At 33.5% G+C, this 13,747-nt stretch overlaps 1 protein-coding gene across 1 annotated transcript in view; it reads right to left on the reverse strand.

The window, feature by feature from the left end:
- The window catches only part of LOC105307146 (ankyrin repeat domain-containing protein 26-like), a 122,247-nt gene that overhangs the window by 81,975 nt on the left and 26,525 nt on the right, over positions 1–13,747 (reverse strand). Inside the window, 5 exon segments of the mRNA XM_011382508.1 lie at positions 4,668–4,761; positions 6,948–7,009; positions 7,274–7,403; positions 10,543–10,742; positions 10,838–10,898. Of these exon segments, the coding sequence (XP_011380810.1) occupies positions 4,668–4,761; positions 6,948–7,009; positions 7,274–7,403; positions 10,543–10,742; positions 10,838–10,898 (547 nt within the window).

Raw genomic sequence — 13,747 nt, forward strand, 5'->3', positions numbered from 1 at the left:
TGTGTCACACTTCTAGATTTCTGTCTTTGATATCACTAATTCTTTCCTCTATCTGGTCATCTCTGTTTCTTAAACTCGCTATTTCATTTTTCATCTATTTTATTAAATTCTTCCGGTTTAGAATTTTTTTTTTTTGGTTCTTTTTTAGAGTCGAGTTTCAATCTGTTTGGTACAGTATTTATGTTGTTCATTGATTTTGATTTCAAATTCATTGAACTGCCTATCAGAACTTTTTGAATCTCCTTGAGTTTTTTCAAAAGTGCAGTCTTGAATTCTCTGTCATTTAAACTACATATTTCTATATCTTTAAGTTTATTTTCTGGAGATTTTTAATTTTCTTTCTGAGCTGCCTTATCACCTTGGTGTTCATGATATTTGATGGAATTTTCAGCACCTAGGTATTTATGGGAATGTACTCTGCCTTTAAAAAATAATAATTATTATTTATAGTTAAATTATCATTATTTATAGTTAAATTATTATTATTTAATAAATTATTATTATTATTTATTAAAGACCCCTCTTTAGCAGATTGATAAGAAGAGGTTCTTCTTTTGTTTTCCAGTAGGCAGCACACACTTCTCCTACACTGCACGGGCCTCTGGGGTCTCTGCTTTGTGGTAAACAAACAAACAAACAAGAGTCATTTATTCCCTGGGGAGGTGTGTGTCTCTTCCATGACCAGGTTGCCATGGTCCAGAAACTCTACCCCTGTGGGAGAATGTGATAGTGATGGGATCTGAGCATCTGAAGAGCCTGTGAAGTCACGGTACTGCTCAAGTTGCCGCATGCAGTGCTGTGCTATCTTCTCCGAAGCAGCTTGGATAGGTGGTGGTATGGGTTGAAAGAGGCTGCCTGGGTACTTATTGTTCTTCTCCTGACAATAATGCTGGCTTCCATGTTTCAGCTACCTTTCCTCTATATCTTCACTTCTGTCTCTAGGACCAGCTGCAGTGTGCATCTCAGTTCCCAGGGCTCCAGGATCCCTGCTCTGTATTCTAACACTTGAGGCAGCAAGTTTCCCCTGGCACTAGCTGCTAGCTCTGGGAGGGTCTGAGGAGGCAAGCTCCGAGAGGGTGGGGGAGCTCAGTGCTTAGCTTTCTGCCTGGTTGCTAAAATACAGCTGTCACTCCATGGTTGCTAAAATACAGCTGTATTCCATGTTGAACATGGATTCTGCCCTGGTTTAGGGGCTCTGCCACGTGGAATATGCTGATAACTCAGGTGGGAATGTTCGGGGCTACAGAAAGTGCATATCACCTCCTAATTCCCTGACTCTCGTTGAGCCTGGTGGGAGCTCAGGGCTGTGACTACAGCACAGTCTTTGCTTCCCTCCCTTTCCTCCTCCCTTGTTCATCCGATTCACATATCTTCAGATGCTGTGATGTGCAGAGTTGTAAGACATCTTTGTGTGCTAGACTGGGTGTTTTTCCTTGGATTGTAGCTATTCAGTTTGTTATAATTTCAAGAGGAGAGATCAAAGAGACCCCTCATGCCATCATGTTTCTGAAGTCAGAATACTTCCCCTATCTTTAATAATCAAAGACACCATAAACACAGACACACATGCACAAACACACACAGTCTGCTAATCAGAACATCCGGTTGGCTTAAGCTCGTCAATGTAACAACACTAAAAGGAAATAAAGTTAAAAAACTATTAACATATTAGCAACTGAAGCTTTACTCTTGGTGAAGGTCAGAATTCAAATAAGCATTTTAAAACACTGGAAAAAACATAGAGTCTAATAATCAAACTCTGGGTATCCTTAATAAGTACAGGGACTACAAAATAAAAAAAATTAAGTTATTGAAATGAAAGTAGAAATTTCAGAGTAAAAGTTATATTAAAACTTTTTTCTTCCATTTGTAAATATCTGTTCCTAAAAATACAAAAAAAAATTGACATCTTCATTGTGTATGTCATATCCTCCTATTAATTGCTAAAAAAAGGAAATTATAAATAAAAAGAATATGAGCATGTCATACATTGTTCTGTACTATTTTCCAGAGTTAAAATTGTTTGATAAAGTTTACCTGATCTGGATGTTTGTGTAGCCTTCATTTCTACTGCTTTGTTAGGAACAGGATCTTTCACTTCAACGATAGGCTGAATGGGTTTTGAAAAAAAGATGATTAAAAAATAATGTACATTTCATACTTAATGATTCGAGATTAAAAAATATAAATGTTATTACCTTCAACTGAAGATATTTTCCAGGAGAATCTAAAAAGCAAAGGGGCATATGCTTGATTACATGTAAATATGAAAAACAACTATATATTCAACTAGTGATGGTAAGGAGCTGAAACTTTATGTCCTAGTGTTTTCTTTTTTGAGAGGCGAAGAGTGTTAGGACAACAAGATCGAAATCCACTATAAATACTAAAGAAATAACAGAAATATCGGTTTGACAAAACATAGCATTGAGATTTGAAAACATTTTGTTTCAAATGACTATAACTAAACTAGAAAAGTGTGCATATACCAATGTCAACATGCTGATCAATGGGGAAAACAGTGATCAGTCATCAGAGGAACAAATCATGCTCTTGATAGGATCAATGGAAGAGTTAATGAAAATGCAACATCATACTTAATGCAATACATCAGAATCATTTTATACCATTATGCTCAAATATTTATTATGGTCTTTATTTTGTCCTATAATTTAGCAAGTACATGGGTATAATAAAAATTTAGTTGAATGCATAATTCATATCAATAGAGTAGGTGTTTTGATTTACTCAGCTTGAATATACATTTGTAAAATAATAGTTATAAGAGTGGTTTATGGGGGTCAGTGAAAAAGGTGGAAGGGATTAAAAAGTACAAATCGGTAGTTACAAAAGTCATATAGATATAAGTATAGCATAAGGAATACAGTCAATAATATTTGATAACTATGTATGGTGTCCTAGATTTATTGTAGTGATCACCTCATGACTTATATAGATGTCTAATCACTATATTGTACACCTGAAACTAATATAATATTCTATGCCAGCTGTAATTTAAAAATAAAAAATATTATTAAAAATCTTTTATGTTTCAAAATCACTATAATATATACTGAAAATAACAATTTTAGCTCTAAGGAAATGAACTATGTAATTTCTTTTGTTTTTAAAATTAGTTGGGCTTGATATATCATGTTAGGCTTTAAAGGATTAAAGGATTTTTATAAACTGCCTATTTTGTCAAAAAATTAGCTACCTTAAAAAAACAGCCAGTGATTCTATATTCAAATTAATCTAATTTGAGTAACAAATAGCAATTTAACTCATGTCTTTGGGGGTTAAATAACTGTAAGCTGTAAACTCCCTCAGTAATTTCTAACCTAATGTTCTCATGAGGAGGATAAGGGAGTGGCTACAGTTTACCCCAGTTCTCACACTCCCTACAGTTTTAAGTATTCTCTAAAGCATTAATGATCTCATCTTCTGTTTCAGTGCAAATATACTAAGGCAACTAAAGTGAAGTCTCTCAAAATTGCTCATCAACTCCAAAATTACCTAGCTAACACTTTTCTTTCTTCCTCCATTCTGTTCACTATCCTTCATCCTCTTCAAAATTTCTAGGCCTGTGGTCTTGATTCTCTTTTCCATTCTTTTTGTGGGTTTTCCCCATGATTTTTCTTCACTCTCTGTAAGCTATAGTATCTTACTTCTATATTTTCTATTGCTTCATCTCCTTTCTTCCCTTTGGCTATAAACATGCTCAGAACTATACCAAAATAATGCTGTTCCTTGATTTTTTCAAACCTTGAACTAGCCAATGGTCTTTCATGCAGATTTCTCTGAAAATAGGTCAACATCCTCTCTACTCAGAGCATGATCTGAGGACCAGAAATACTGGGGTCACCTGAGAGCTTGTGAGGAATGCAGAATACCAAACCTGCTATTATCACTTCTTTAAAATTAAAACTGCATTGGAAGTCAAAACTTTCTAATGAACTTTTTATTAAGTTATAGCTTCCCTGATCTCCCCATAACTGACCCTGCTCTCTCCTGTTTTCTGCTGCTCTTCTTTTGCCTATATAATACTCTCCTATAATAAAGCCACATTTTACATAACATATATTTATAGTTGCCCACATATGCATGTGTGCATGCAAGGTAGATAAAAAGAGCTCTACATAATCAGGTATCTCAATTCCTAATGCCTTTCCACCAGGAGCAAAAAAAAAAAAAAAAAAAAAAAGAATAAGAATGGGGATATTTTGCTGTACTTCTCTGATAAGTGTTGGTACTAGAAACTCACTTTATATTCTCGCATTTTAAATTATCTGCTCTTCCTTTTTCAAAAGAATTATTGTACCACTTTCTACTATATATATATCTGCTCCTTTTTCCTTCCTTTACTCCTCTCAAATTTCCACCTTTCTCATTCTTCATTCCATCTTTGTTTTCTTCTTTTCTATTTTCTGACTTTAATTATGTCTTAGAGTATTTTGCAAAGAAACAAATAATTTAGCTTCTATAGTGGCTTTTTCAAATTAATCTGTTGCTGATACCTGATAAGACATATAACTGATCTCTTTTTCACTTCATTTTTTTCTTTACAATGAATATAATAGGTGATTTTTGCTCACTGTTAGACTTTATCAGACATCATGTTTTAAATCAACACCTGTCAAATGATTTTTTACAAAATGCAGTCTTACCTTCTACTTGTTCATTCAGTATGTTTTTTCCTCTTTGATCTGCAGCTCCAGAGAAGTAATCAACATACTTCTGTGGTAAACTTGCAGAAAAACTCTGTTAAAATTTATACCAATAATGAGATGCATGAAGATGTTCTAATCTTTTTATCGGAAAATATCTGAATTTCCTACATCAAAAGCCATTAGATTTAAAAATAAGAGAAGCATATATTGAAAACCAGAACATTTCAATAGCAAAGTTCATATTATGCCCTCTAGATCAAGCATGTTTTTTGTCTTCGTTTGTATACTGACTGTAAATTATGAGTGGATGGCAAAGCAAATACTGATTTGTATGTACATTTCAACAAGAAACTGTCTTCAAACACCTAACTCTACTTTGCATTCTTCACCAAGATTGTAGAACCTATTGTATTTGAGTAAACAAGGACTTGGGAAAAGCTAATTATTATTTTAAAAATGTTTGATGAGCTAAGTAGTTGAATTAAATGGCAAAGCTGTAAGTAAAACCTTTCTTGAAATTATGTTAAATAATAGCAAAAAGTTTACATAGTTTTGCAACACTTCTAAAAAGTTTAGTAAGCTTTAATAAGGGAAGAATAGCACCATTTATTTAACAATCTAAAGTGTGCCAGGCACAGATTATGCACTTTTATTTCTTTTTTATACACAATAACAATAATACAAATGGTGTGATGGTGGTTACCCCATTTCCTGCTTCTTAGTCATTCCAAGATACTAGGTTAAAATAAGGAAAAGACATGATCCATTGTTCTCTCTGTCCAGAATGTCCCTCTTGGAGACATTGACATGACTGGCTCCTCATACGTCACTTGGCAGATTTGGTCACAGTCATTAAGATCATTTCTTACCACCTCAGTACCATTCCCAGTCCCATTCTAATTCCATCCTAATATTCTCTAATATAACATTCTCTATTTTCTTTATAGGAAGAGCATATAATGACTTCTAATGGATTGTTCTTTACTTGATTTTCACCTCCTACCACTATAGCCTAACCAATCAACTACAGATTCAGTATCTAACTGCCCAGCACATAGCGGGTATTCAATAACAGAAATTTACTTCGGGTTAAAACATTTAAAATCTTATCAAGAAAACCTCAAGTTCTAAAGGACTACATGCCCATGGGATATATCCATAACTGTCTACTGAAATTTAACATCCCCCAAATTAGAAATCCACATGCTTGTTCTAACTTTCCCAATCTTTTCTTGACACTACTGCCATTTTATTTCTTTCAGGTACACAAAAATGTTCTGGATAGTCAGTAAATCACTAAATACACTGTGATCACTGTATCTTCCATTTCCACAGCACCCTTTACCATTTACAAATTGCTTTTACATTGTTACAATATTTATTCACTACGCCTACCCGAAAGGTAGAAATTAGTATCCTAATATGAATGAGGTCACTGACATTGCAACAAATTAAAAATAATTTTCCCAACATCTCATAGCTAGGAAGTCACCGATCCAGGATACTAGCATGTTCTTAGACTTCAAAGGCAATGTTTGTACCATTAGGTAGCAGATGCTTATAATTAAGAGATTACGCTATATCTGTCACCTTAGATTAGCTCATCATAACCTTACACTTATATTACAAATATGGTTGCCATAAGGGTACTCAATGCATGCTATCTGAACTATCCAAAACCATGGTTACTTATCAAAACTTCACGAATCAAATTGTTGTTAGTATAGTCCCACATATCTATCACTATTCATCATGCTATTCCTTCTTTGGAAATATCCTTTGCAGATTTACTTGACGATCTAAATAAATAAAATTTCAATGTCCCAGGTATTGTATTTTCAAGTTCTACATTATAAATAATACTACAATCTAAGCTGTTTTTCTCTGAATCTAATTAGAAATTTAACACACTCATACATACCATAGAATCATACATGTGGTCATAGGTTGACCTGAAACAAGTTTTTAGTTTGTAGATAAACTTAACTGCAGAACCCAAACTGATTCCTTAAACTTCGAAGCCTCAGTTTCTTGTATGATAGTACACTGATTTCATTAAGGGAATCTTGCAAATTAGCAAAATTGTACTATGCAGTATTAATATATTTAGCACATAGTTATTCTATTAATAGCTTAAAGAATATAGGAAAATAAGTTATATGAACAAACGCAGACATGAAAAAGTAAAGTCAAAGCATACTTTATATGTATTAACATCACTCAATGCTGATGTTTAAAATAATAATTAATAATAATAATAATAATAAAAGACACTACCTCAGGATCCAAAGGTGATTCTACGTCTTCCTCTTCTCTTAATCCTAATGCTGACATTTTAACTATAAAATGTAGTTACAGATACATTAATGTGAACACTTATTACTATGAATTTTAAATACATATATGTCTATTTCCATTCATTAATACTTTAATAAAATAAGAGTAATAACAAAATTTTCAGAGTGTTGAATTTATGCAAAAAGAAAAATTTGGTAGTAGTTGGGATAGTGGAAATGGATATCATATTTGAAACTAAACACTTCAGGTTTGTTTAGCCCAGCACATAAACAGAGAAAAAAATATATAGATATTTGCTAAATTACCACTTATATTATTTTTACATGCTCCATCAACATAAGTCAAATTGTCCTTACTTGTTTGTTCTCGTGGAGCGCTGTCATTAATATCCATACTATTTTCTTTGTTTCCAACTGCTGGCTTTGTAGCTTCTTTCTATAGAAACAAAACAAAACAAAAACCCAACTTCAGATAACATCATATTCATTGACTTGCTCACTCACTCATTCATTCAATCAGGAAGACAACAAGCATTTACTATGTCTATCAAATCACAGGCACTATCCTGGGAGATTCTAAAAATATAAATAAAAGGTTTTGTCCTATATTGTGGTAGGGGTAGAGATACATGAAAACAGTAAGAATAGAAAAGTACATTTGCTACTTCTATAACTGAAGTGAATAAAGTGCAGTAGGGCACAAAAGAGAAATCAGTCATTTGTACCTGGGAAGCTCAGGAAATGCTGCAAAGTTTGTGTGTGAAAGATAAATGCAGAGAGAGGGCATAAAGGGCATGAAAGGGAAGCATGAGCACAACAAGAAGTATAAGACAACACAGCAAGTGAGGGCACTAAAGTAATGTGGTAAAATTGGAACACTGGGAATGGGATGGAAAGAGGAAACTGGAGAATCAGAGCCACAGCAAGCAAGGCAAGTGTCATGCTGGCATATAAGTTTCACCCTTACTTGATGCGGATAAGATAAGTTATATTATTACAAACATATTTTAAAACAGTCACTCCGGCTATAATGTAAACCTGAACATAAGGAGAGCAAACCTTAAAGAAACTGTTTCAAAATTGAAAGTGAGAAAGGGAATTACAAGATGTAACAATGGTAAGCAGGTAGAATATATTAACTTGGTGACTGACTGAATATGGTAATTTGAGGAAAGGTTGAAGTCCAGGATCTTTCATGCTTTAGTATTTCAGCGGTGGATTTACTAAGATGGGGAAAACAGATGACAGAGGAGATTACAGGAGTTAGCAAAATGGAAAGTGCTAGGGGCAATGTCTTCAATTTAGGACATATCAAATTGGAAGCACTCAGGGGACTTAGAAGAAAGTTCTGGATAAACACATTTGGAGTAGGACTAGGTGACCTTACTCAGGAAAAGCATAGGATGTTAAGAAGATAGATATTTGTAACATATACTAAACTGATACAATTAAGCAATGCAAACCTACACAGAACTTGTGAAATGTTGAAAATGAAAGTAAGAGCAGGGGAATATAAACATGAAATTCAATTTTTCAAAAATATATTCCAAATTCTGTTTCAGCAATATAAAAAACTCTTTTATGGATGTATGCAAATGCTTATTTCTGGGATATTATAGTAAGAAGCATTTTTAAAAAATATTTTCTTTTTTAGTCAAGGCAACCCTTGGTTGACCTCACAGATTGCAAGGAACTTGTCAGTTTACAATCCCTTTTTTTATTTTTATTTTTTATGCCTACAGCACCTGATCTTCCTAGGTGGTCTCCCATCCAAGTACTAACCAGATCCGACCCTGCTTAGCTTCTGAGATCAGACTTTACTGGGCTTGTTTGGGGTAACATGGTCATAGATTCAAGAAGCATTTTAAGCTTAATGAAAAACATTAGTTGTCAAACATCAATTCACAATGTTACAAGATGATTCTTCATTAAAAATTAATGTTAAAGGCCAGGTGTTAAATTCTAGAAGAGGAATGCTAAGAGAATTATGAGACATTTTTAAATACTACTATGATTTATAAAGAAATATAGATCCCTATTTAAAAATTCACATGGTTTCTCACTCCCCTGTGAACAGCACACTAACAGCTCTAATTTCCCATCTGTTCTATTTAACATGGTAGATAAAGATTGCAGAAAAACATCTACTATTGAAAACCTAATAAAACTATACTTATCTCAGTTGAAGATTTAAAACTCTTCCAATAGATCTAAGATTATCAAACTAGGCTGAGTGAAGAAAGGGACTAAAAATTCATGTGACCAGGATGTCTGAGTTCTAGATATGAGAGGGTTTTCAGGTTAGGTTTAACAACCATGAATACCAAAGTTAATAAAATTTCTCAAGAGTAATATGAAATGTATAAGTTCATGAATCATAAAATTAACCATTTTAAAGTGAAATCTTCAGTATTATTTAGTATATCCACAATGTTGTGTAACCATTTCCTCTAATTCCAAAAATACTGGTTGCCCCAAAAGAAACCCCATTGCCATTAAACGGTCACACCTCATTCCCTCAACCATCAGCCCCAGGCAACCACTAATCTATTCTTTGTCTTTATGGGTTAATATATCCTGCACATTTTATATAAAAAGAGTCACACAATAGCAAGTTTTTAAAAGAATCTCTACAGAAAAAAAATAATTTCTTTTTTATGTTACAGCTTAAAATTTATATTTTCATTTAATGAATACAGATCAAGAACCTCACATATATTATCAGACATATTCATTATAAATGATGAAAAATCTAAATAAAATCCTTAGTTCCTGTCTTTATCTTCAAAAAAACCTAAAATACGTACTAAGATGAAACCAAATAGTAATATAAGTTAATTGAGCAAATTAAATATATATCAAAAAGATAAGTTAGAAATCACAATCAAAAGAATAAAAAATTCATAATTCATAATCCGATAAAGCCTAATCATATTTCAGTTTCCATTACTATAAACATAAGATTTGCTAGCTTAAATATAAAATATCACTGTATTAAAAGTGAAGTTAAAAAAGAGATAAAATGAAAAGTGATATATATATATATAAAAAGGAAGAATTATATTTCCCTTTAGTTCATAAAAATAAGCTTTAAGTAATTTGGAAAATCTGAACATTTTTTTCTTTTACCTGGCTTTCTTAACTTATTTTGCATTTAAAATAATTTTTAGCATATTTCGTAATAGAGTTCCTGCTGTCACTTAACTGCCCTATTTCTGTTGTGTCTTTATAATAATCTCCTCATTTTGACTGTGTTATTAAATCTTGATGTTTATTTAGTCCTTCTTAAATGAATTTTTCTTTTACCTCCTCCTTGTCTTCACATTCATCTAGCTATTCTTTCTAGTTGCTTTCTAATTCTCTCCTTCCATAATGGCAGACCTAAGAATTGTTTACTCGCACTAATCTTTACAAAAACCAATCCTGAATATAAATCTCTCTTTTTATCATATTTGTTTTCTATTGTCATCTTGAGGACTCCCATTTCTTTCTAGAATCCTTTTTATTACTACAAGGATCAGATACGTGAAAAAGCATGGGAAAAAATAAAAAACAAAACAAAACAAAAAACTTACCTTTGTAATACTAACAATTGCTAAAGACACGAGTGAAGGTTTGAGAAGAGGTTCAGGTGTTGGCAAATCAGGATGAGACCAGCCCTGGACAGCAGTTGATGGCTTGGGAAGGGTTTCAACTATGGCTTCATTTACATTGTGAGCTTTATTGTCCTCATAGAAGGTCCCAGTTTCTGGTCTCACGATGGCATATTTTTTTTCTATTGCAATAAAAACAAAGGAAAGAATACATAAATATATCTGTAACTTCAAATCAAGGAATGACTCAAGAGCAGATAATCAACAAATAACTTACTGTTTTGCTGGGATTGCAGAAAAGCAGTCCTTAACTTTGCTAAGCTTGGTTTCATGACATTCTAGAAAAAATTCACAGCATTAAGCATTAACTTTGATAACAATAATGATAATATTCATCATTAGTATATGATCTCACACCAAGAACACAGGCTTTGGAATCATTTAAATATTGATTCATATCCTAGTTCTGCCACATACTAACATATATCTTCTCATAAGGTGAGTATTATGAGAGAGGACATGGTAAGCTTAAAAATATTACTTTTATGACCCCTAAATGATTATTTTTTAAATACTCTGATAATCATTAGATCATTATAAATTTACCCCTGGGTTGTTTAGAGTACTACTAAAAAAACAACATTAAGAAATTTAAATTAATTTTTTGCTATATTTAGAAATGTATTTGCATAAGTTATATTTCCATGAATTATTTCCTTTTGGAGAAAATCTCAGAGTTTGGTAGAATCTTATGACAGTGGTTTGGAACTGCAAACTTTCTGTCAAACAGCTAAAAACAAATGATTGTTTATATTCAGTTCCTTCCAAAAAAGAGAGAAAAAAGAGTAGAAACTTGTGAAGCAAAAATTCATGAATAAAAGCCACATGCATACTGAACAGAAAATCATGAACACACATATGTTGACAATGTTGTAAGAGAGAGATGGACCAAAAAAACACCCACTGAAGAAATGTATTCTGTAAAAAAAAAATAATTGGTTAGAAATAAATCAAAAAATAAAAAGTTGAGGTGATGTCAGAAACATGGCCGAGTGAGAGACGTCCCAAGATCTCTCCCTTTGAAACAACAATAAGCTGAACATCTAAAACTCAACTAAAAACACCTAACCTGTCCACAAGCACATCTCAGCGTGGGATCTGCACATAAAAACTACCACAGGGAGAACCCTGGGAGTCGGGCAGTAGACTGTGAGCAACAAAAAAGCTGACTCTCACAGCCAGAGATCCCTACAGGAGGAAGGGGAGTAGAGAAGTTGCACTGGATTCCCTGAACAACCCTGTCTGAGAGAGCTGTGAGCTCCACACAGAGGCAGTGCCCAGAGATGACGGCGGAAAGTAGAGAAGTGGGGACAGCATAGAAGCCACAGTGATTATTACCAGTTACAGTGGCAAAACACGAGGCTGAGACACAGTGCTCAGTATCAATTAAGAGGGCCCTCCCATACCCTCCAAGACCGAACACAATGGAGCCCCTGGGGAAACACTACTAAACAACTACTAGCAAACACTACTAAAACTGTAACTAACACTGACAGGGACTGAAACTGAGGGTAGCAAGTGTGACTGAATGTCTATACGCAAAAAAGAGACATTATTAAGACTTTATATAAAGCACGAATCCAAGAAGCTTAGATGACACCAACTGGAAAGCAAAAGAAAAACACCTTCTTTGCAACAGGCTAAAGAGAGACCTTTATATAATAAATCTTCTTACTGGAAAAAAAGCAGAATACACCTCCATTAATGCCCAAGTGGAGAAATAGTCCATTAAACACCATGAACAACCAAGGTGACAAGGCAGCTCGGAAAGAAAGAGAAAAATCTCCAGAAAATAAGCTTAAAGACAGAAATATGCAAGTTAAGTGACAGAGAATTCAGGACGATACTTCTGAAAAAACTCAGTGAGTTCCAAAAGGCATTATATCAACAATTTCTGGAATTGAAAAGACAACTAAATGAGCAGAATGAGTTCTTTAGAAAGGAGATTGAAACCCTCAAAAAGAACCAAATAGAATTTCTGGAGATGAAGAACACACTGAAAGAGATGAAAAATGAAATAGCAAGTTTGGGAAATAGAGTTGACCAAATGGAGGAAAGGATTAGTTATATCGAAGACAAAAAAAACTAGAAATAAATCAGAAGGGAGAGAAACCAAAATATGAAAAATAATGAAAGAAAAATACAAGAAATAGCTGATATCATCAGAAGAGAAAAAATAAGAATAATGGGCATTTTCGAAGGGGAGGAAAAAGAGCAGAGATAAGAAAACATTTTCAGACAAATAGTTGATGAGAGTTTCCCAAATCTAAGGAATGAACTGGAGCTTAGAATTCAAGAAGTCAATAGAACATCCAATTATCTCAATCCAAAAAGGCCTCTCCAAGACACATTGTATTAAAATGATCAAAAATCAGGACAAGGAAAGAATTCACAAGGCAGCCAGGGAAAAGAAAAAAGTAAACTATAAAGGAAAACCCATTAGATTATCATCAGACTTCTCAGCACAAACTTTACAAACTGGAAAGGAGTGGAATTAAATATTCAAACTATTAAATGAAAAGAACTACCAGCCAAGAATAATGTATCCAGCTAAGCTCTCCTTTAGATATGAAGGAGAAATAAAGACATTCCCAGACATACAAAAATTGAAGGAATTCTCCACTACGAGCCTGAATTACAGGAAATACTGAAAGGAGTTAGCTCACCTAAAACAAAGTGACAAAAAAATAAAAAATACATAACTAGGAGTAAGGCAACTAGAAGGCTGACAGAAGCAGAAGAGTGCAACCCTTACTAAGAACAGGGCATTATAAGCTTAAACAATAAGAAGAAATTTGTTATAGCAAGATAGTAATAAATGTTCAGCATATATAGGGACAAACTGAGACAACAATGACCAAAAAGGTGAGGATTCAAAGATCCAAATTCGCAAAGGGGAATGAAGATCAGGCACCTGCAGGAGAAAATGGACTACTATATATACAACTATCCTCTACATATTCGTAATGTTAACCACACAACAAAGATTCAGAACTGAAGTATATAACATGAAACAAGAAGGACCAGAGGGAAAATCCACAAAGCCCAACCAAAAAAAAAAAAAAGATACACAATGACAAGGAAGTGATGGAAACACCAAGCACCAAGCTACCAGAAAGCAAAAGAT

The sequence above is a fragment of the Pteropus vampyrus genome, unplaced genomic scaffold (assembly GCF_000151845.1).
Source record: "Pteropus vampyrus isolate Shadow unplaced genomic scaffold, Pvam_2.0 Scaffold481, whole genome shotgun sequence".
NCBI lineage: Eukaryota > Metazoa > Chordata > Mammalia > Chiroptera > Pteropodidae > Pteropus > Pteropus vampyrus.